The 25,457-nt window shown below is 41.3% G+C and overlaps 1 protein-coding gene across 1 annotated transcript; it reads right to left on the reverse strand.

Moving 5' to 3' along the window:
- Positions 1-45: 45 nt before the first annotated feature.
- On the reverse strand, positions 46-19,331 carry usp11 (ubiquitin specific peptidase 11). Its single transcript, XM_076277089.1, has 21 exons — positions 19,156-19,331; positions 17,900-18,009; positions 17,496-17,626; positions 17,108-17,225; positions 12,864-13,009; positions 12,459-12,520; positions 12,105-12,204; positions 11,706-11,879; positions 10,353-10,511; positions 8,674-8,898; positions 8,493-8,576; positions 8,140-8,234; positions 7,233-7,436; positions 6,702-6,829; positions 5,904-6,386; positions 5,495-5,565; positions 4,876-4,988; positions 4,125-4,274; positions 3,538-3,653; positions 3,229-3,317; positions 46-3,030 (listed from the first exon to the last, which is right to left on the reverse strand). The coding sequence occupies exons 1-21, from the start codon at positions 19,263-19,265 to the stop codon at positions 2,857-2,859; spliced, it is 3,042 nt and encodes a 1,013-aa protein (XP_076133204.1). The 5' UTR covers positions 19,266-19,331; the 3' UTR covers positions 46-2,856.
- Positions 19,332-25,457: the final 6,126 nt, after the last annotated feature.

Below are 25,457 nucleotides of genomic sequence, written 5' to 3' on the forward strand. Positions count from 1 at the left end.
GGGTAATGTTTGACATTTCAAATTCAGGATAAAATTCTCCACATCACATTTTTAAATAGCATTTTTTATTTACAGTTCATTGATTTTGTACAGTATGAAGTATAATGGCTCCCCATTACACGAAAAAAGAAATGTGGTAATTCATTCATATTATGCCCAGTGGAAAAAAATAACAGTGCACATTTGTGCACCTCACCCGTAGAAAAAAAAAAAGTGTGCACACTGGACAAATGTCCATTTATTACACTGACTTACTGGTGAAGTTATTGAAAACCTGGTTGATTCTCTTAGTTTTATTCTGTGGTCCAGACAAATAGTTAAATTAACTGCAGTTTAACACATGTAAAATAAATTGCTCTTTTAGGGCAAGGACAAAACAGAAACTAAATCATTTCAAAATCAGAGCAACTGAAAATGCCTAAACCTGAGTCATTCTCCAATACATCTTGGTAGGTTTGCGCTAGCTGTTGAACCTGTCATTGGTCACTCTAACTTTTGTCATAAAACTATGCATTTATAATCAGCCTTACACTAATCATACTTATCTGCCCATGAAGTAAAGGCAGTCACACTGCACTGAACATAATAAAGTAGTCCATAAAATGAGTCAAGAGTCCACCAATGAAGAAGTTCTAGTGGAACGAGAGTCCCCTGAATAAATCATCAAAATGCAAAACTTCTGCTGGCGTTCTCTCTAAAATTATTTTACAGATACCCTCGAGTAGGGACAGTTCCATCCTATCCCAAAGTACAAATGGAAGACAAGCAAGTGAAAAATTCAGTTGAAGCCTCTTTTGATTATACAGCAGTGAACACTGAGTTTGACAGCATAAAAAAATAATTTTGTTGGCTGTTCGAGTATATAAAACAATATCTATAATAACAGCTCCATGTGATGCACACAAATGTGCAGGAGAATATCCTCATAGTCAGTGCGCTCTACATTTAAAATATCCTAATACTTTAAGTGGAAGGTAGTGGTGTCACCACCACAGTTAATGTGAAGGCAAAAGCAATGTGACACCCTCAGAAGTCCTCTCTAAGACTGTGCTATGTAAAGAACAATGCAGGTTTTGTCGTATACATGTCGTTTACCGTATACATCCTGTATGAAAACAAGTGAAATTTAGCCTTTCAAGCAATTAAGTGGGAAGTACCTTTAAGCATATAACACTTAGCCATATATATGTGAAGGAGATAGCACTACACACAGTAGAAAGTGGATGCTGAGCCACAGCCTGTTTGCCACCATAGCTATAGGGTGTCAAGTTGGTAACCCTCAGAATCGCCACAACAATAAATGATCAGCACTCTACACAGGACCTGGCCAAACAGTCCACTTATCTTATTCATAATCAGGGCACTTAAAATAAAATCCAAGATTCCCAGCAAAAGGAAAACATCATGAGTCCCATCATTGGATGGTAAAAGAATATACCAAAAGCAACAAATGGACAAAGTGTAAAATCTCCCTCAAGCCTATTAATCATCATTTATTTATATCAAAAGAAGCGTATACAATATAATAATATATTCAATCTATAAACAAAATAAAAGTAAAGATCACCAGTCCCCTGCATCTGATCCAGATGATCAAAGATAATACAATACAAAAATACTGTACAGATGCAATTTTTAAAAATCAACAGATCAAGAGCTCTATCCAGAAAGCACTTAGCTGAAATATTCTCGTTGCTCAAAGGAATATAGAAATTGCACAAGTGTTGGGGGCAAAACAGAAAAGAGTATAATTTAAATGCTTTGTTGTTGAATCTATTGCAAAAGATAAATACAAACTCTTCCTTAGAAATATGAATCTGTGTCCTGCAACAGAGGTTTACTTTCTAAAAGAACAAGTGGAAGATCTGTTTTAAAAGCATTCTGATGTCACTGGGAAAACACCAGGAAACATACTTATGAAAGAAAAACAAACACAAAATCCCACCAGTGTCCCATATAATTAATCTTAAAATGATCAATAAATAATCTATCACAAGATTCAAAGCTACTGTTCAACCACATCTGTCTTTACATAAAATATGCCTCAACAACAAGTATGTGGTCTTTCAGCTTGCCTTGCAGGATCACTTATTGCAACTCGTCAGCCACATCTGTTCATGCAGTCCCTGATATGACGGAGGGAGGGGAAAACGGAATGTGATTGATATAACTGATACTTATTTGACAGACAAAAAAAAAAAAGAATTCTTTCCTGTTCAGCCACAGATCACTGTTCTTAGATATCACCCTTTCAGATCTTGTGAGCTGTAGCGTATTCCACAAAGCCAACTGCTGGTGTAAGTAGTAAGGGGAGGCAGGAACTGAGTCAGACACAGTGGAATAAAATTGGCTGCACTCTTAATGCTTCTCCTGCCCAGACATATGCAGTAGCTACATTCACCATTTGAATGAATAAGAAAATTCAACAACATGTGGCAACAACCCAAACATTCTGAGCGTAAGGATGTTTGCAACAGATAATAAAGCAGAAAAACACAGCCGACCGCCACTTCTGAATCTGTCCGCACCTGTTCCCTACAAAACCGCCGCGCACCATTCGCTCATCTCCTATGGTCGCCCCGGACGAATCCTCTTTCTTGGTTACCCCATCCCTCCCTCCCTTCCACCTCCTCTCCTTGGCCTGAGATTTTAGCCTCTTCCTCTGCTTTCATGTTTGCAAAGAGGTAGAAGGTTCAAGTTTTTGTTTTTGTTGTTTTTCCCCCCCCCCAAAAAAGAACAATGAAACAAAGAAACGAAAAAAAAAAAAACGGACACACCCAAAAGAGGATGGTAGGAAAACAAAATAAATCAAACAAAACAAAATAATAAAAAAAAGAAAACAAGAGAGAGACAGCTTTAGTCAGTTTCCATGTTGACGCAGGAAGTAGCAGCAGCCAGGCCATCGTGGTTAGAGGAAGTGAAGTCGTTGGCGGGCTTCACCGAGGCAGCGCAACCATCTGTGGGGGCGGGCAGGGTGGGTTTGCGGATCTTGTCTTGGCGCTGGTAGAACAGAACGTAGGCAGCATTGGTCTGCAGAGACAAAGAGAGCGAGATGTTTTTTTCACTTCATTGATCAAATTGGAATGGTCAGTGAATAAACTCTGAATCACTCATTAGACACAAAGTTCAGAAAGTTTACCCAAAGCACACACAGAGCTTGCTTGTGCAACGACTGAGTCACTGTTAAGAAGAAACTGTAGTGTATTACAATTAGTTTTCTGCACGTACCACTATTTGATCCTCCCTTGCATAGGTCACCTTGCTGTCATCAAAGTAATACCACTGCCCATTGTCTTTGTTCCGGGCATAACTGGTATCTGAGAGGAGAGAACAGATACTGACATTGGCTCTACGTCATAAAGAATTTCACATGAGTATTTTAATAATTCATAAAGGTTATCCAATCATGTGATAGAGGTCACGTTTGTGTTGTGAAACACTACATATGGAGTTGCATGGAACTGAACAGAGTTAAACAGAGTTGAAAACTGATATATATGCGTATAGGCAGAACAGAGAGATAGGCCTGGCACTCACAGTGTCCATCCCTCAGGCCTCCGTAATGGTTTGACACGGCCATGAGGTCATAGCGACTGGGAGGTTCCCCATTGGCCCCAGGCTTTCGCAAGAGGTAGCCGGAGAAGTCCAGTTCTCTGTGACCAAAGAGTGAGTCGAGAGAGAAAGAGCAACAAAATGAACAAATAGTAAGAAGGGGATCTCATGTCAAGAGAGGATCTCATGTCACTGTCACAGCAAGACCCTTCAGCAGATGACCAGCAGCCTGTCAACAGCCCCACAGGGTCTGTCACATCTCCAGCTGGGCATTCAGCACAAGTTCGGGCCGAAGCCAGAGGAGGCAGACGGCAGAGTCTGTCTATCACATGATGTGTGTCTCACATAGCCATTTGAGATTTTACCATTGCATAAGCCATGTTTTGTTAATGTCTTTCACATAACAGGTGGTTCTTTGATACCGTAACTAACCTCAACAATTTATACTTATATCATTTACCACCATTAATATTTTAGTAAGGGCCATATCATTAACTATCTGTACTAGACACAATTTACTACATTTCTGTTTTCATAACTGCACAGCATGCAATGGGAGGATGGGCTCTCACCGTAGGGGAAACTCCACTATAGTGTCCAGCTTCTCGCGGGAGTACTTGGTGTAGGAAAAGCGCTTGAGGTGGATGATGAGAACCTCTGGTAGAGACCACAGGTCCAGCTTCTTGGTGGCCAGCTGGTGCTTCTTACACACGGGGCAGTACCTGCAGACACATCACAGAGACGGAAAACACAGATGTTATGGAGGAAGCCGTGGTGCCTGGTCTATCCATGTTAAACCAAAAGAAGACCCTCAGAAATCAGTTTATGCCTATACACCTTTGGTAATATAATAAAACTCAATGGTAATTTTATGAAATTACTCATTTTTCCCCAATTTTTTCAACTCTAAGCCAATTTTTTTTATTGGATCTTTTTTCTATTTAGTGTCTACTACTGAATTGCATTTCAGTAATTGTGTTGTAGCTGAGTATTAATTTAACATCATTCATGATGGGTTTCATTGATTTTAAAAGCCACAATTATGTATCTAACGGATAAAATCTGTTGCTTCAGACCGCTATAATTATTTCTGCTAAATGACTCCATTATAATTCATCCATGAAACTACAGTAATGGATGATGATGAATGTGTTATTGAGGAGTCTGTGTATTTCAATGGACCATCTCAATACCCATGTCTGCATAACATGAGCAGTTAACAATTAGGATGCTTGAGGTCTTTTGTGTGTGTTTTTAATGTGCGGTGATGAATCACCCTGAGGTTAGAGAAAGAGCGGGGGAGGGGGGGGGCGCATTAATTACCAGGGATTCTCCTCCTCTAGGGTCTCCACAGTAGTGAAGAGTTCGATACACTCCTGCAGCTGCACAGTAGTTTGCTGATGGGGGACCTCCATGCTGGCGTGTTTCACATATTTCTGTTGATCACAAAAAACAGACAAATGACTTCAACTCTACAAATATATGTTGCTGTGTTTGTAAGTGCAAGTTGGAATTATATACCAATATAGCCATCGGCCCACACTCAGGCATAATTAATCATCACGCACCTACATACATATTATGCTGAAAAAACATCCAGGCCACAGAAGATAGGTTCAGTTCCACCTTGGCTGCAAGATGTTACAATGCCACTAGGTGATTTTAAACAGAGAACATCTCTCCTCCACAGACTCATCTCTCCCCCTGTTCAGGCCCTGGGTGCCCCCCACAGTGGCTTAGCTCTGAGCTTAAACCTGTTGTGTTGAAGTCACCACTGTACTCTCAGAGTCTATCTCCACCTACTTGAGAGGCTCCCTACTTCACTGTGGTGGCTGAGCCTTACTTGAGCCATCACTAAGACAAAAATACAAACATGGAAAAGATGGTGTGTGTGTGTGTGTGTGTGTGTGTGTGTGTGTGTGTGCACCCCACACATTCCTACCTCAGCCTCGTTATCGTCATAGTACTTCTTCTTCATGTCAGGGTCCCAGTCAATGGCCACGTAAGGCTGAGCTGCACATGGAATCAGAGGAAACCAACTTCAGATTACATGACGAGGCTTATAAACACATAAACACATGTTCTGTTGTGTTGGGTTGCGTTGTGTTGCTAGGGTAGGGTATGTGTGTGAGGACTTCTGGATTCTGACTCTGAACCTTGCTGCCACATGCTTCTTCCTGAAAGATACTCATCTTATCTGTACCAATGTGTTGTGCATGTCTGAGTGTGTGTGTTAGAATTACATTCACAGCTGATGCACTACTGGATGTTCACTCTGCTAAGTGGTAAGAGAGGTTGTGTCTAAGAGATTGTGTAAAGAGATGTGTTTGGTAAAGAGATGTGCCACTCACAGCTGAAGGAGAAGGCACTGCCCCCCTCGCCCATCCCTCTCTCCGTGGTGCCGTTGGAGTTGACCGCCTGGATGGTGAAAAGCGGTCTCCGCCTCTTCCTGCCTTGCCCATTCCTCCCGCTCCCAGTCGGCCGTTTCCCTGACGATGCACCAGCTATAGCTGTTGAATCCCCATCCCTCCTCTCCTCTTCCTCCCCCTGTTCCTCGTCCTCCTCGTCCTGGTCCTCCGCCTTCCCAGAGGCCTCGGTGGTGGCGACGTCCGACTGGGTGGCTGTGTCGGCGCTGCTGCTGCCGGCCGACTGGCCCTCCTCCGAGCTGCTGCCCCTCTCCGGGTCGCTGGCTGCATCCTCCGAACTGGGCTCTGATTGGCCATTGTTCTGTCCATCAGCCTGCCCCACTGATAAAGTCATCTTAGTGGTGCATTCTTCCCCCTCGCCAGCTTGCTTGGAAGGTCCTGCCTTTTCACAGTCATCATCTCTTTTGTCTGTTTTGTGAGTTTTTAGAGAAAGAGAGAGACAAATAAACAGATTAGAACTAAGAGACAGGCAGGTTAAAGAAGAAATCCAGCCATTTTTCACATGGGGGCTCACGGACATGCCCCCAGAGTGTAGCGTTGTAGCTTTCTGGCTGCTTTAGCTGTTGGAATTAGCAACTCAAGCTAGGTAAAACCGCTTGTTTTAGGGTTTTTTTCTGTACTCGTGTCCTCGAGAAATGGAGGAGATCCTTTAAGTATGTATAACAGTAGAAGGTTTCACTTTCTTTTTCTGCATGGAGGCTATTTTCAAAGAGAAACACTCACCGTTGCCCAGTCCATTGGTCTGGGTCTTGTACAACTCTTCCTCCTCCTCATCCTCATCTTCCCCACCTTCATCATCCGCCTCCTCTTCCTCAACCTCGTCTGAGGGATCCGGGGTGTGAACGTAGCGCCTACAACCACACAAGCATTCACACCCAAAAACATTACAGGATATTTAGCTTACCTGGCACAACCTGTACTTGACAAGTAAGATACAGTCCCACAGATGTTAAACACACTAAGAGTTTAGTTCAAATTTCAAGTTTAAAGTTAGTATTTTAAGTCAGTGTTCTGTGAGGGGCACAGTAGTGTGAGCACTGCCAACTAAACAGTTCTACAACGACATCATTTTCAGGGAAATGAAACTGCACCTGACATAAGGTCAATATAGTTATGCTTCAGTTTTATTTCCGACCTGGCATAAGAACCATATCAAACCACAGCCCTTTTAGTGTCACTACTGTAGCTGAAAGAGGAGCAGCCTTCATAGCACATCGCTCCATGCGAGACCACTGGTCTGTGTGCAGGACTCACGCCAGGCGCTGCAGGAACAGGTAGTAGAGGGCGTCGCGGGTGCACTGCTCGCGGGGCACGGCCATCAGGAGCGGGTGGCCAAACAGTGAGGTGCCATAGCTGCTGCCCGAGCCGTAGTCCCGGTAGTGGGGGCGCTCCCGCAGGTACACAGCCAGCACCACCTCCTCCCCATCATCCTCCACTGCCCCGCTGCTCAGCTCATACCTGAAGGAAAGTAGAGGCAACAGGGTGAGCAATCTACCACCCATATCAATGCTTTGCATTCTGCATACATTTCCCACAGATTATAGATTTTGCAGTTAGCACAGCCAGGCACAGCCTAGCAATGCAGCAAAGTTTAGCTTTACCAGTTATGTGATATAAACACAGTACAGAATGAAACACTACACAACGGTAGAGTACAGTACAGTACAGTACAGTACATAACCTGGGAACACCACAAGGAAAGACAAGCATTAGGAGCCCATTTCCTCATTGTGACAGCAGGTGGCGCTGTTCATACACAGCACATGTACTCAAACTGCAGAATGACAGAATGACAGCCAGAGCTGTATAGTGCAACAAATAGGGACAAAGAGTGGTCACTGCTGATCATTTTCACACAGTCTATACTTAAATCCTGGCAAGGGTCCATGGACTTGATTGTAACAGACCATTTAGACCTCAGATATAGGATTTGTTCTTAATTCCCTTGCACGGTCATGTTAAACTTGCCTGAAAATTACATATATTGCCCTGAATTTGTCAAAGCAATCTTTGAACATTCTGCTCTTTGGCAATGATGGCATTTTATTTCTGTCCATGCATCTTTGTATTGTAGCAGTGCCAGCATTTGCTTTCATTTGCAATGAGTGGGAGCTGCGGTTAATATTAACAATGGTTGGTTAACAGACGATTAAAAGCTTACACAAATATATCATCTCTGTCCAGAATGCAGCTCAGAGACTCGTCAGAGTGGTAAATCTTATAGAAGCGGTGGTTGAACACGTCTGCCACAACCATCTGAGAGCAAAAGGAACCAAATGAACACAAAATAATGACACACACACGCACACACACACAATCATGATGAATAGATCTGGGATCTTCTTATACTATAATTAATCACAGATTCTCACAACATACACTTTTTCATCCACATTTTGCATTTACATTACACAAATGTTACATATTTCACAAATTCGGATTAATCATTAATATTTATTTAATAATCTATCAGCATTCACTCAGAAAAAAAGGGGAGGGAGAGGTATGGTTTACCTGATTGGCTGGCACATCTGTTACCTGGGATAGGGCGATGCACAAGTCAATCACCTTACCAGCTTTGGGCACAACCACTCGATGCTAGACAGATCAAAATAAAGAATATTAAAAAATATATTTTTAAAAACATTTTAAAATAAAGAGGGAAATAACTGGACTGGAGCTGGGTAGTGTGTACCTGGACCGGCTTGGCACCAGGGTCAAGCGAGACGAAGAACACCTCCATCACCCTCTCTTTGCTGACTGGCAAGGGGACACTCAGGTAGCAGAAGGGGTCAAAGGTCACCGAGACTTTGTGGCATTCTGGACAAACCAGCGTTGACTTGAACAGCCCGTGGAAAGTATCAACGATCACAGAGTCATTCCGTCGCCTATGGTTACGCCACGCTTCCTCTGCTACTTCCTACAGAAAGAAAATGCCCGTCATGGATTCTGATTCTAGGCCCACAAATCATACCTTTAAAAAAAAAGTCACCGGCCCACATCTCAGGAAGACCTTTTTCCGATTTGATGGATTCATGTCAAGCGTCAAATCAGCGGGTGCAAACGATCTTGCAGCGCTCTGCAGATCTGGCTGAATCTTACAACACAAACATGCCTCGTGTTCAGCCAGACCTACACAACGTTGCAGAGGTCGAACGAGCCCACTGATTTAATACTACCGGAACACAAAGCCATGCAATTCCTTCAGATACAGGTCTTGTTGCAACCTCTCTGCACATCAGGGGTCCCCAAATAGTCTGGCCCAAGGGCCAAATTATGTCAAGCATGCCAAACCAAAGGCCAAAGCATTCAGGATTAAACATGCATACACCCGGAAACATTTAAAAATTGAAAACATTTAAAGACCAAAAACATTTTCCTTTACTGCACCTCTGAAAGCAAATTAGCAACATTGTAACAACTACTACAATTTTTCAATTGGAATAGCCTGACCGTATGCAACGTGAAGCTGGTGGTTTGCTATGGCGTGCCACTCACATGGCTCCTGCAGGCCGGATGTGGCCTGCGGGCCGCTATTCGGGGAACCCTGTGGTGCACTTTCAAAGTTTACAACACTTCAGTTTGTCTGTAGGGACCCTCACCACACTACCACAGAAGTGTAATTATATTTTGAGCATTGTAAGTGCTATAAAATAGTGTTTGTTTTACTCCTCAATAAATCCTTCTGAGTGAGAGCTCCTGGCATAAGACCCAGACCTGACCATTAGTCATGCCTGCTCCACCACAGCATCTCTCGTTAGCATCTGCACAAGCCCCAGGCTGTTTGCCACCAGCCCACTGTGGCTCTACCCCACTCTGGTCCTAATAACTCATGTCCATCTGAGCCTTGGACACGTGGACCTTGACAACAGGGTGCGCGTGCCACAGATTTGACAGAAGGTGCAGCACGGGATCCTGGGCCTTATATAGCACAACTCAACACTTCCATCAGATTTTGGGCCAATCACCTGCCATCACCCCCATCACCACCCAAGCAGCCTGTTTCCACCTTGTCATTCATCTTGACTGCACAGACTATCCCCTGGGGCCAACTGTTATTACAGAAAAGTCAATACATAACAGTGCCAGAAGGCTTTTCTGGCCACGATGGCAACAATGGATAGAAATGTGTGCTCAAGCCTGAGGCGTGACGGACCATGAAAAGTTGCCTGGAAAACTAGATGACAACCCTCCATCCAAACATTCCTTTCCATGTTTCCTTTCTTTCCTTCTCCTTCGTGCTCGGGGGAATCAGAGGCCATTAAGGGACCTTGATATCCTAATCACAAGGTCATCGTCATATAACTCTCCTCACATATTCTAAGAGGGTTAAAAAAGGATTTTTTAATATTTTGAGCTGCCAGCCAGCTTTACCTGGTCAGGTCGGCCATCGGCGTCCCTCAGCTCGATGTACTCCTTGTTCTTGACGCGGTTGAGGTCCTCGTGGAGGCCGTCCAGCAGGAAGGATAGAAGCTCCTGGGAGTCGTGCTGCTGGTAGCCCAGGAACTGCGAGGCAAAGTGGCCCACCTTCGTCTACACATACACACACACACACACACGCACATACATACATACACACACACACACACACACACACACACACACACACACACGGACAGACAGGCATACAGACACAGACACGAGTGGTTTAGGTGGTGTCCTCAGAATTATTACTGAGTCACATTTACATAGTACAGCTTTATGGACTATTTGTGTTGCATTGGTTTGCATACAGTACAAGATCAAGCAAGATGGCTGTCCTTATCCAGGGCACTTGCTTTAATGACCTGTGGGAAATAACCTTTTTTTAATGTGCTGCTGGAAAAGACCACATTAAGATAAGATGATTCAGATCAGAAGCTGAGTTGGTCCTTGTAATGCAGGTGGTTAAGACAGAGACAGAGACAGACAGACACACAGACACACACTCACTCCCACCCACCAACTCATAGGCCAAGACAGCATAAGACACAATCATAAACATGCTCTGATTTTTTGTTCATCTGGTTTTGAAAGATGTGTCTTACAAGCTTACTGATCCATTGAAACAAAAATAATCTCTGTGGCATCATCAATGTGCAATTCCATTGGTCTCCAAAGCAATTTGAGTGTGAGTATGATTAACAATTTAAAACATGCAGATTGGATTTATTCACCCAATATGCAAGAATGGGACTATTCCGCTTTGAGAGATTATACCTTCTGCACAAGATATGTTAATCAGGCAAACAGTGCAATCTGCTGCACAAGAAATGTTGATCAGGCAAACAGTGCAATTAAGTTAAACATCTCTTCTGATCTGTTTCCTGTAAGCAGAAGTCTAGGGCTAGACTGTGTGACTGTATTGTGTGAACAAATACATTTCGACTGAGGGAGAACTGATTCATTGCAAATTGTGCATGTTTGCAATCCATGACATGATTATGAGTATGGTCTTTAGACAGCACATCACAGGAATAACTTCTCAAATGAGAATGTTATGATGTTTTATCAGTCTGGGGATGATGCAGTATTACTCATAGTCTTCATCCCAGGCAAACACAAATGGAATAGGGCAAGCACACTGGAGCCTTTACTTCACTTTCAGGCTATGACTGCAGGTCCTGTTATGTATGGTAGCTTCAAAGCTGAAAATAACATCCTGCTTGTTTACCCATCATAAAAGCAAACGCTGAATGAAGGGACTGGTGAACGCCAAGGTGGTTCTCATGACATTTGACACTCTACCTTGAAGACACGTGGAACCACAGAGTAGTGCCTGCCAGTCCACATCTGTTTGATGACATCAGCGTAGGCCTCGGCGATCTCTCCCTTCATGCCCAGGGGATTGGTGAAGTTGAGCTCCTCGAGGTACGCGTTGCGGAGGAAGTACTCAGTCAATTGCGGTGTGTTACTAAGACACTAGGAAAGTAAACAGCAATATAAGAACCAAATTTTGAATTTGCATATCCAAAACTCTGCATCAAAGTCCATCTGGGCTTACACCAACTCTAATATTAGGAAACACACTTCCTGAAGTCATTATAATAGTATAGCCGGATAATATACTATGCTACAAGTTCATGGTTCACTGTACTTTAAAACATGGAGGCAATATTCCCATGAGGGACACAGTCCAGTTCTGACCTGCAGGGCAGAGTTCATGAAGCAGGTGTTCCCCAGGTTGGTCAGGCCGCACACCCCTGGTTGCCCCCGGTACGAGTCCTGCTCCTCCACAGAGTTCCTCCTGCAGAGTTAGGACCCAACATCACAATCAGAACCTCTTTCATCAGCTCAGAATCTGCCCCACATCAACAATCACACTCTCTATGAATAACACATGATTCCAGCTCTGATTCTGAATCTTTGACACACAACGGTGTCAAATGACAGACCCAACTTTGCTACTACCCACAGACAAAAACACCCGCTTCAAACCAGAAAGCACAACAAGAGAGGGCAGTCCGCCCCGAGGTTTTTGTTGTTTACTGAGGGACTCACATTATCTGAGGCCTGGAGCTTGGCCAGGTCCCGTCCGCATTTCTCATCTCCATGATCACCGTCTGCAAGACAGGCAGAGCAAGTCTCAGCACAGCACACAAGCCAGCTCAGAACAGGAGGCCTCCAGAGAGGAAACACGACCCTGGACAGACATGTCTGGACTGGACTTAAGTCTACTGAATGCAACTGTAGTGTTCACTGAATAGGGGTACGTGCTGGGAAGTTACGTGTGTGCTGGAGGTAGGGTGGGTTCAGCTGTCAGTCAGACAAATGCAGATGGTAGCGATGCATCTGAGAGGGGGATTTAGGTGGTCGTGAAAGTTCATATAAACGAATGTGTGAATGTGTGTGAGTGTGAGAGCATGTGATACTGGTGAGTGTGCGTGCGTGTGTGCAACTATTCACCATCCCAGAGCTGAGGCAGGAGTCAAGGACGGACACGTAAATGTTTCGCAGGCGCTCACAGCTGGTGTCGGAGCTCTTCATCCAGAGCCGTGTCTCAGCGCTCTCTCCAACGTCAAACTGCTTCCTCATCATCTTCTCAATGGTCTCTATGGGGCCCCAAAATCAAATTTAGCAGCATTATTACATTCACATTTAACCTCCCACTTCATTATGATAGCCTGTTCATTTTAAGGGTATGACACTGCATTTAAATCAGGTCAGATTAACCTTTTTACATAATCTACAGACACACACATACAGAGGCACACAGCTGTGTATAAATTAATGCTGTGTTACAACATGTATCAACTGATTTTTTCCAATAAGCAACACAGTTTTCTTAATCTTTGGGGGCTAACAGAGCAGAACTAATTAGAAGAGTTGGTACTTCTGTGCATCCAATGGAGTAGACACCATGAGTACAGGACTGCTTGTCTTCCTAATAGGATTTTCTCGACTGTTCTGCTTCAGACATCTCTTATGATAAATACACATGTGTTCATGCTATAACTAGATGTACCGCAGAGCGGTACAAAATATGACCGCCGCCCAGTCCAGCACATTTTTTCCACAAAAATAAATCATGCTGAAAGGCCTATATGATTCTAACTGTCTCACTAAATTGCATTATCCACACTCAATTCTCACAATTATCTGCTAGACAACAAGTACCAAAACATGATTAGTTCATAGATTTCACATGTAAAATTCATTTTATACAACCCCACCCCCATCTTGCCTGTTCATAATTCTGAGAAATTCTTGAATTGTGTGCATGTGTGCGTGTACACGTTTATGTTTATGTGTGTGGGTGTGTGTGTGTGTGTGTGTGTGTGTGTGTGTGTGTGTGTGTGTGTGTGTGTGTGTGTGTGTGTGCGTGCTTGTGTGTTTGCCTGCGTATGTGTGTTTGTGCATGTGCATGCATGCATGCGTTCATATGTCTACTGTGTGAGTATGTGTCATACGTATGATTACTGTGAATGTATGTGTGTGCGTGTATCTGTTTATGCCAGGGATTAAAGTGAAAAAAAATCGTTTGACTGAACTTTTTTCAGGCCATAAGTCATACGTTGTTCATATCTACCTATAGAGATAGCACCCCTTTTGCGGTCGCGACCTATTGGTTTTTAATGTACAAAAAGATGCAAACAGCAAAGTAAAGGGAGTATTCGCCTTATTCACACAGCGGCCATTGTTTAAACCAAAACGAGGCTACAGGGTACACTTACTATATAATTAATGCCACCTACAGGTGAATGCATAGAACATAACAATCCTATGGTTTGTGTACCCTGTAGCCTCGTTTTAGCCGCCAATGGCCGCCATGTGAATAAGGCGAATTGAGAGTGTAATTGATTGAGATTGAGTTTTCCTGATGAACAAAAATATATTTTAGTACCATCCCTGACCATTGCTGATTAGCCATTGCTGTTCTTTTCTACTGCAGCAATATTGTAGAAAGGCTTTAACACACTCTTATTTAATTACTTCAGGCCAAAAGTGTTTAAAGGGGAGATTTTTTTCTTGTTAATATGCAATTCAACACCAAGTAAAATCTATAAAATCAAGTTTGCAAGACTTCCCATTTCCTCATCAAAGTAACAAATCAGAACATTCTAGATATTGTTCATATTTCCATTTGTTGCCTCATCCGCATTTAATGAAAACATGGTAATTTTGAGTTTTACAGACAACTCAGTTTTCCAATGAGCAGCAATACTGTGTGTGCTCATGCAGGAGGTCTGCGCATTTGTAACGACAATCTGGAGACGGCGCTTTTGTCTTCAGCAACAGATTGTATAAGGTTGACAAGAGGTTGCGATATGGTTAAGGACAGGTCGTGTTGCGCTATGAAAGAACATGCATAGCCTACTTTCTAAACGTAAAAACGGTCAGCCATAGATAAACGTAGCCTACATCTGTCGTGGTGGCTAGTTGCACCAGGTAGGGAAGATGTCCTGAAGTGCACGAACGTTAACCTTATGGCGGTCTTCTGATTGGTGGCGTGCTAAAACGTTTTCCTATTGCATCCATAAACAATTTTCTTGCAGCGAACCGCGCAAAAGCAAACTCCTGGCACTTTAATTTCTTTACACCATGGCTTGTTAGTTCTCCCCCGTTTTCATCAGCTGCCCATCTGCATTTATTTTTTAACTTTTGACACCTGCCTTCCTTTAGCAACAACGCATCCATGACAGCTAGTGGCCTTGCCAAATAGACGCACACAAATCATGACGCTAATATGCGAGGTTCTGGTAGGCCCACTGGTTATGGTTTTGTGCTATAAATTAATAATATTTTATAGCAAAGTTTTAAGTTGACTATTTTAATTGTATGGTTATTTTTTGTCAACATACACTCACAACCTATTGTCGTTAAAAGTGAGGCCTAAGCAAAATAGGCTACAAGGCTGTCTGTGCGTCACAAACACGACTGACCCCCTTACTCGACACGCTCAGTCAAAACCTTCCGTCGCAAATTGTGAAAAACATTGTTGTATGTCATAACAGACGGGATAATAAATTGCATAGGCTACGGTTTATATTGCGTCGCTTTACACATAATGTTAGTTGCATTGATTAAAAACTGTAACAATAATAGTAGCCTACATCGGGTGGCATAGCAGGCTATCTGTTCAAGTCATAGGTGACACCCAAAATGAATGACCTCCCCTGACAAGAGTTCGCGATAGTAAGTGTCTACATTGATGCACGGAAAGAACAAAGCGTCCGAATTCGCACATAGAGCTCACAATATCATATCCAAAAAAGTTAAACGGATTGGCCAACCTCATCAGCTGTCTCGATTGTGTCACTATAATCCAACTTTTAGACCGTTATAGTCCTCCATACGTGTTCTTTTTTTTAAGCAAACGCCCGAGACAAGTGTGTAGCTACAACATACAAAGCGAAACTCATGGCTGACGTAGGCCATATAGGACGTATCTTCTTGAGCGGTCACGGATTGAGACACAGAAAGTTCTCAAGAACACTATTAGGTCTTTAAACATTTACCTAATATTTGTAGTTGCCTTAAAAAAGGAAAAGCAAAGGTGACAGTCCCCCCCCCTCCTATTTTTTTTCTCATCGGATCTGCATCGATCTCAAATATGACATTTCTAAAATCAAATTGACGGAAATCCGTCCTATGACGGAGAACTTTAATCCTTGGTTTATGCACATGTGTGCACATGGAATGGGTTAACATGACCCCTGGAGGCAAACATACGGGAAAAATCTGTCATGCTAGGCCCTACGGTTCTCAAGATATTCACAGAAAACTGTGTCTGCCCTACCCTCCTTTCGGGGGGTCCAGTACAGCGGGGGGGCTACAGATCAAAACGAAAAACAATGGTTCCATGCTATCCATGTGGGGTTACATGCCCACCAAGTTTCGTGTACCCCGGTCTTTCAGTGTCCCGGGAATCCTTGTTGGTGTACGGTCACTAAATGTACACATAAATTATTTTATTGTAAGGCCCCCCATGAACGAAAGTTCACAAAACTTGGCATGCATTCGGAGGGTGTCATAATGATCCTACACTTTCAATTTCAAGCAGTTTTGACCATGTCAGCCAGAGATATTGTGATGAAAACACCTAATTTTTTGCTTTTTAATTTTTAACTAAGTGGCGCTTTACATGAAATAAGTGGTAATGGGATGGGTTGACATGCCCCCTTAAAACCAACATACAAAAAAAAGGTGGACCTCGTAGGCCCTACGGTTCTGGAGATATTCACAGAAAACTGTCTCCGGCCACCTACAGGCCAGTTGGTGTATAGTAACATAAATTAATTTATTGTGTAGCCCCCCATGAACGGAATTCCACGAAACTTGGCGTGCATTCAGAGGGTGTCATAATGATCCTACACTTCCAATTTCGTGCAGTTTTGACTATGTTAGGTCACAGATACCTGCGATTACAACACCTCATTTTTACTTTTTTGTGTTTAACTAGGTGGCGCTATACATGAAATGAGTGGTTTTGGAATGGGTTGACATAGCCCCTTGAGATCAACATACAAAAAAAAAAAAAAACCCCGGTCTTTCTGTGTCCCGGGAATCCTTGATGGAAATTTGGACATGCGAAAAAGAAAGAAAAAAAAAATCTGACTAGACCTATATGACCGCCACTGCGCTGCGCGGCGGTCATAATAACAACACACCAACAACAATAGGAGAGGAATAAAATGAGCACCACTCACGTATGGTGTCTACTCTGCTGAACTGCGCTGTCACAACATTGTCCATGTTGCTGTGTAGGCAGAGGAAGACCTCCACAGGGTAGACCTCAACTTTCACAGTGCTGGGTAGGTCCACAACCTGTAAAGTACCGGCCAGATTCCGAACAATATACTCTTTAAAAAACAACAGCAGGAGCAAAAACAGCAGGAGCAACAACAGCAACAGCAAAAGCAACAACAACAAAAGCAACTCAACTTTTATCAGCTACAACAACAACAACAACAAAAGCAACTCAACTTTTATCAGCTACCTACATCTGCACACAGCCACACGGCGAAATAACCCACACTACCGGTCTCACAGAGTTTATCTGTAACAGTCATTGGTCACCACAGCTAAGCTAGTTACCTTCCGCTCTAATGCAGGTTGATCATCCACCAGGCCATACCAGGCCAACAAGTTGCGCCAAGCCTCAGCTGGGATCAACACAAAGTCCTCGTTCTCCACCAGGCGCTCCTTTAGGTGGTATGAATCCAAATCTGGGGGGATTAAAATTATTTGGTCAATCCACCGAGGTGCTACTTCCATCACTGTTTTCACCATTTTCTCTGCATCTCTCTGTTGTGATGTCTTTATTGGGGATTTAGACAACCCAGTTATACAGACAAATAAAAGGGTTTTTGGGAAAAAATCCTGTTGTCTACTACTACTGTTAATACTGTCTAATATACCATTTTATCATGGATTTCATACAGTCATAACATTCAAAATAACTTTCCATATAATAGGTGTCTGAACAAACAGAAGCGTACCCTCAAAGAGTTCTGTGTTATCAATCTGGCCAGGAAAGGATGAAGAGTTCTGATCCCCAGTTTTTACATACTCTTTCCACTGCTCAAACCATCTCCTCTCCACCAAATACCTACATTGGAAACAAACACATTCAACTCAATTAAAAAATTACATTCAGCTACACCATCATACACACAGACACACACACAAACGCACAAACAGCAGCAAATAATGTAAGAGGGTTATAGTCCTGCATGTGTGAGGCCTCGAAAAAGTAAACACATAAAATAACGAGCTGACAATGGCAATGGCATCATCACTGCAGTCGTGATGTCAGACAAAAGCAGAAATAATGTTTTGAAACGCGAATTATGAAAACTGTAGTTAACTATTACGAAAACATTGGGAAAGTGTGTGTTCAACTAAAAAAATATTTCTTGCTGTTGACATTTTATTTCCGCTAGAAGAACCGGTTACAGCGCTTAAGTGAAAGGAAAACTAGACAGGAATTTCTGTAGGCCATCGTGGGAAAAAACGAAAGTATCAAGAGCAGCTGGCTAACAGGAAATTGAAACTTAAGAGATGATTAGAAATAAAGTTAAAATGATTGTGTTATTTAAAGTTACAAACAGCATATATGCTAGGTTAACTTAAATAATTATGATAATGTAATTGTTTCTTTTTGTCTCTGTAAATGTGTACAGAACACCTGCTAAACCTTTCTGACGCAGCCTATGGCCAATTCTATTTACATTAGCTACCATTAGCTAGATAACGTTAGCATTTTAACAGTTGCAATTGCATGTCAAATTAGTAGCTACAGAATGTTTTAAAAATACGTCCGTCCAAACAATGTCACAGGTGAGAAGGGTCAATGGCAATTGCTGTCATCTCTTAGAGAGCACCAGCCAAAGTTCACCTTACGACGTAATGTATTGCTCAAATAGCTATTTAGCCAGCAGCTAGCTAAATAGCTTCTAGCTAGCTAGCACAAAAAGTCACCAAACGTCACCAGCTTATTTCAGAAACCCATCATATTAGCCACAAGCTAACAACACGTTGGATCACTGAGGGTCGGCGCAGTAGCTAGGCAGAAACCATCAGGGCTTCTTCAACTTGTACACGTCTTACAAAAACATTGAAAGGCCAATTGAGAGTAAGTTACACCAACATTAACTGGCAGCTGTCCGAGCAGGTAAAACAGATTTTTCACTTGTTATTAAGCGCCAGTGTTCGCTCTATGTGGGTGTCAGTCAAGAGGGCGGTAAGAGCCTACCAACTATCCCCAGCTCGGAGTTCATGATTCTGTACAATGGTCTCGATCTCTCGCCGCTGGGTCTCTAGTCCAGGAGGTTCTGTTGCCGAAGCAGAAGTGATAGCAGCCATGATAATTCATAAATATCAGTAAAGCCCTGAATTCATCCACCGCATACAAACCCCGGAATAGTAAGTATTTGCAGGAAGTAGGAAGTGGTTTAATGGTGACAACTTCCTTGCAAACAAAAGGGCGTGTTTGATTTCCATATATGGGTGTACCGTGGGTGTGTACCTTGGTCCAGCAACTTTTTAAGGGCACTGTTTTCTCAATTATTATACGTGTTGGCCACTAAACAGGGTGAAAATGTTCTGTTGACTTGCTGCATTACACACATCAGCTTGTTATTCTCTTGAAGTCATTAACCATATCTGTCTAGGTCTGACAAAGAACATTGTAATTGTCCACAGTGGTTTCAGAAGACCTAATCTATATTTTAAATGTTGTCTATTTAAAGCACTCAGTTTAATTTGATTAGGCCTACACATTTTTGGCAGTTACAGGCTCACATTGCCGTCACACAGATGTATTGCTCTCCATGGCCACAAGGTGTCAACATATCGTTATGGAATAGAGCAAAATGCATTGCAGGCACATTAAATGACTATATTCAATCACATAGGCCTATATTAATATATTCAGCTATATTACTTAATGTGTTAAGTACCACTTTTATGCTTTATCTTCACCCAATGTAGCTTTACCACATTATTTTACACACAAATGAAGGTTGCCTTTATCTATCATTGTGTGCTAAAAGACAATCAGCAGTTGAGAAATTCTGAAAATTCTTTTTCAGATAATGTGTAGCCTTGAGACCTGGACAGACTCTACAGTAGGCTACAGACATTTTATGAATGTTAACTGCGGTGATACACGTGCATCAAGACTTACCTTGAACCACAAAGGTCCTTACTCTCTTTCATCTAGTCATCATGACAAAACAGGGTAGCCTACTGTGTAGATAAAACATGCGGTGCACCAATAGGCATGTCTTTTGTAGTGGTACTTCAGGGATTTAAATATTTAAACTTGGATGAAACACATAAATAAATGTATCAATAATTTCTCACAATTTCCATAAATATTCAGTCACATGATAATCTAATGTCATGGTATGTAGGCCTTTATGACTTCATAAATTGTACATGAATCTTATTTTGCAAGTTGTCAGTATCTAGAAATGTTCTAAAATGTGAACAGCTATTTTATTTGGATTGATCACTGATGCAGACACAACCACACTGTCATACTATTGGCTAATTATCTTTATAGAAGAGACAATAGATGTGTTTCATTAAAACATTTATTCTATCATGCATGGTACCAGACATAGCAATGCCTCTATGCCCAAATCTCAGACTCATCCAAGAGAGGGTTTATTTTTAAAGTACAACAATCCTATGAATGTGAAAATTATATCAGGAGAATGTTCTCAGTTCACATTAAAACACCTGAGTTCCTTACAGTACAAATAGAAAATAGCAGTTACCACCCCAACCTCAATCGAATAATCTGAATATATGTACAAATTCAAGTAATAAAAAAATGAAATTTTCTTTTTCCATATGACCATATTGAGTAAAACATGTCCTGATATGACAAATCTTAGTATGATATTTGTGATTTGTAAGCTGTAGGCCTACTTGAAATCTAGTTAACTTTAATGGCATATGATTTACATGAGAAGATTGATCTGCCACAGGACTTGATTGGTTTATGTTGACCAAAAAAGTGTCTGTTTTAAAGTAACTATAAAGTAATCGTACGTTAAACTAAATGTATTCCAGTTATGCATACTTAGTAATATAACATCTTTATATTCTGCTGTATCAGTCATCCAGACTATTCTGACACTTTGTATGTCAAACACAACTTTGTCCACAAGTTTGCCAGGATAATTAAATGCTTTTCCCTTGGCTCCATAATAACCAGCCATTGTGCAGCACATAGTACCCATAAGGATGATCCATGTACCATGTCCAAAGTGAAATTAATGTAGGCAAAACATTACACAGATTTAGGAACCAAAAACGGAAATAAGTCTTTTTTGACCATTTCCACATCACCATAGTTTAATGCTAATTAAATGTTTGCATGCATGCATTTTCTTTCATCCTTACAAGAAATTATATACCAGCACTCATAAAAAAAATTTTTTCATTTCATTTCACCCAACTATAGTTTATATTTACAACCTTGAAATCTGACATGTACAGTATATTTTTATTTATTATTACAGGTGGTTTAAGGACTTAATTACGTTGTGCACATGCTAGATGTTTTTTTTAAACAGTGAGGTCATGGAAATACAAAAATATTGTGCTTATGAATTAAAGGATAAAGTACTGTCATTAATAAACTTAATCAATTCAGAAAACATAATCATTGTGCTGTCATGGGTAACGCTCCCTTGATAGAATTAATATAATCATATAATGTTGAATGGATGCTGAGTATACAATTATATGTATGAGAGAAACATGATGCTATATCTTGTAGGGAAATAGCTCACTCATGACTAACATCTCAGGATCATTTCAAAATTATAAATTTAAGGACACTACAAAAATAAAAAGATCCATGCATTGCTTCTCTTCTCATATAACCTAACTGTGCTTTTCATTTGAACATTGAACACTGGATTCAGTGAAATGGCAGTCGCCTCCACTTCAGAGAAAATGGCTGAAGTCACACACAGAAATACAAAATAAACAAAAGATCACAAAGCCCATGCTGCTATTTCAGTGGACGCGAGAGACATGTAAGTCTAAACAGATGCTGCTGTGTCCAGTCTCCAGTAGCAGTAGATAAACAATCCCTCCGTCTATCATGGGGTATTCCTCTGCACTTTGGCTTCCCAATATCCTCATAGATACAGTAGTAGTTGTCGTAATGAGGCTTGAGTCCTTTGATGGTGTCTTTACAAACATGTGCTCTGAGGCTTTTCAAGTTTCACCAAGAAAAAGGTTTTTGTGCTACTCCATCTGTTTCCACCAAATCTAGCACAAAATAGTTATTTTAATGAGCCACACTTCAGGCAGCACTGACTGTCACCGGAAGATCTGGGTATTCTATCTATGCTATTAATACTGTATACAGCAGCAATCTTCTCCTCCTCAAAGTCCATTTGTCGTCAAGCCTATGATAGTACATAATCCGTCTTGGGTTACCTGTCAGAACAAGACAGAAAATATGTACTGAATCAATGTGTGGTTCAATTCATTCATTTACATTTCATTGTACAATATAGCCTCCACCAATTCAGGTGCCAGCAGACAGTCTATTTTAATACAGTTATACGTGCAAGCTATACACAGTGTAGTGTGAAAAATATGCATTGCTTCAAAATAGGCATTGCTTCAAAAAAGAGGCAAACATATTGGCTTCAAGTATGAAATACATAAAAAAAACATGGTGAGAATAGTCTTGACATGAAAGATTAAGTAACTAAGCCATTTACACTAGGTATACAATGTCTCAGAAAATGAGAACATAATGGTGCTGTGTATTCCATTTTTTTCACCAGACACAAGTTAACCCCAAGCTGTTATTCATGATATGCAAAACCATTCAGAGTCAATGAACCATTCACACATTGCTATATATTAGGGCCTGGTACCCGTTTACCCATATTTCCTGTCAAGATGCAAATATTGAATCACAAGAAATAAGCCTTGGTTGAAGGATTTCCCATTTGGCCGACTCTATAACCTAAAGCACAAACTGAAAATCTGACATAAAAGCCATTGTCCTTGTTGTCCTTGTTGCACTTAAGAGTAAGAGTAAAGGCACAGTTGCATCATCATTTCCTTGAAGGAAACAATGGACTTTATTTAGATGTCTCCTGAAACTGTTATTAACATCAGATAGACAAACTTATGATTTTTCTTTAAGAAAAATATGTCATGCAGCATTCCCTTTTCCAGTATCCTGTCTAAAAATATGATACGGTCTATCATCTCAATAATAGCTTAAAGGAATTATCCGGAGTAAAATGCACTTTAGATCAATTTACGGATGATTGGGAGTACATACATTGAGTTGACATCCAAATCATGTCATTCGGATGTGTTTTGAGAAAGTTCGATGTTACCGTTTTTAGTCAAAACTCGTTAGCCTGGAAGTGACGCGGGCATGTCATTTCGGCGCTACAAAACGCTATTTTTATACCTCTTCTACAGTTCCAAACAACATTACACTTACGTGGTAGTGAGTAGAGGGTCCCTAAAGCCAAACCGAAGTATCCAGAGGTCTTTATGTGGTCGGATAGAGTCCAGAATGAATTTCATCAAGCCAGTACCTTTCCTGAAATGTTGCCATCTTTGTTGCCATCTTCAGGGGAAAGTCCGTAGAAGTCGATTGCTGAGTGTGGAGTAACACGCTCTGGAAATTCACAATTTCGTCGCCTTTTTTTTTTTTTTTTTTTTAAAACATAGTCCAGTCCATACAACTTTATTTCAATTTCGAAAGAAATACTGGACTATGTTTTTAAAAAAAAAAAAAAAACGGCGACGACCACATAAAGACCTCGGGATACTTCGGTTTGGCTTTAGGGACCCTCTACTCACTACCACGTAAGTGTAATGTTGTTTGGAACTGTAGAAGAGGTATAAAAATAGCGTTTTGTAGCGCCGAAATGACATGCCCGCGTCACTTCCAGGCTAACGAGTTTTGACTAAAAACGGTAACATCAAACTTTCTCAAAACACATCCGAATGACATGATTTGGATGTCAACTCAACGTATGTACTCCCAATCATCCGTAAATTGATCTAAAGTGCATTTTACTCCGGATAATCCCTTTAAGAGTCGACAGGTAAAGTGTTCCAAAGATACTGCAAAACCTAATGGGACAGTAGCAAGAATTTTAAAATCCCTTCACCCCCCCCAGTCACATATATGAGCAGTGGCATGCCCTGATTAATAGCTAGAAAAGCTACCATTTTATTTGGCGGGGACAGTGACGAAGAATGACAAAATGTATGCCACACGATTGCACTAGAAAGGGACTTGGCTGGCAGCTGTCTGAGTTCACACAAAATACAAACGACAAGCCAGTGAACGAGGGAGGACTAGAAAGCTGGAGCTGCTTCAGGTAGTCTAAAGACTCATTTAGGCATGTCTCCTTGTATATACTGAAAGTCTGTTGACAAAAGGACTCTTTGGCAGGGAAACAAAAATAACCACAATGTTTTGTGTCACATTTTTAAACAGAACCATTCTCTGAAAAATGTCAGACAGCTGTCTTGAGGGATTCTGTCATTTCAAATTATGCTGAAATTGGAGAGGGAAATATTGTTTTTTATCAACACAGTCATTTGAATCTGAAGACTGGGCTAAATTAATTGCTGAATCAGTCCCTCTCAACGTTACCCTCAGGTATAACACTTTTCCATTTATAATTTACTTTTAATAATAACAAAGCTTGTACTTCTGATAGTCCAAAATTCACATCAATAATTATCTTTTTGGGAAAATTTCATGCAAGCATAGCAATATTTTTGCTACAAGGGGCTCAATAATAGTGTAGTAATGAGATGAGCTGCCTGAAATTTCATTCGTTAAGGAGAGTGAGAGTGTACTATAGAGATAGGGGGAAAGTGGAAAATAAACCCAAAAGGGCTTTGCAGAGATTTAGAGGGAGAGAAGAAAGACAGAGAGCAAGAAAGAGAGAGCGAGAGAAAAGGAGATAAACATAGAGGCTTAGAGGGAAAAGTGACATGTAAGTGAAAGAGTGAGAGAGAGAGCGAAAAAGAGAGAGAGAGAGAAGAGAGATATGATGATGATGATGATCATAATGAACAACAAAAAAGGCAGGATTTGAACAATATATATTCTTCAAAAGGTTAAGGTGTATTTAATAGACAGCTTTTATTGACAGATATATTCCATCGTCATATTTTATTTTAAATCCAGTTTTGACCACTTTATTTGATATATGATATTGCCCAATGGTATTCACATTTCTGTAACACCAGATCTTGTGAAGTGAAATAGAAAAGTCTAATTTCCTTTTTTGTCAGCTTGTATATTTGCCCTGCATGCAGAATCACAAGAAATCCCACAGGAAGATTGAATTTTGAAAAGATTGAAAATATATGCGAGATGTGATCAACATGATGTCAGAAATTAGGCTGAGGCCGTTTGAGTGATACTGATATCATGTTGTGGTGACATCTCTAAAGGGACAGAACACTTTTTTAAGGCTGGGATAATAATAGAATAAAGACAGACATCACCCCTCCTCCTGAAAAAGTGAC

The sequence above is a fragment of the Alosa pseudoharengus genome, unplaced genomic scaffold (genome assembly GCF_046254945.1).
Source record: "Alosa pseudoharengus isolate Yale_2024_CS ecotype anadromous, Long Island Sound unplaced genomic scaffold, YU_APseudo_1.1 YU_APseudo_1.1_scf_9, whole genome shotgun sequence".
Taxonomy (NCBI): Eukaryota; Metazoa; Chordata; class Actinopteri; order Clupeiformes; family Clupeidae; genus Alosa; species Alosa pseudoharengus.

Excerpts from the sequence above, each read along its gene's own strand:
- usp11 (XM_076277089.1), bottom strand. The coding sequence starts at position 19,265 with ATGGCTGCTATCACTTCTGCTTCGGCAACAGAACCTCCTGGACTAGAG. Across the intron at positions 17,627-17,899 it reads TAACACAGAACTCTTTGAGG|ATTTGGATTCATACCACCTA; the intron begins GTACGCTTCTGT and ends TAATCCCCCCAG. Across the intron at positions 6,830-7,232 it reads CTGTTCCTGCAGCGCCTGGC|GCGCTACGTTCACACCCCGG; the intron begins GTGAGTCCTGCA and ends GTGTGGTTGTAG.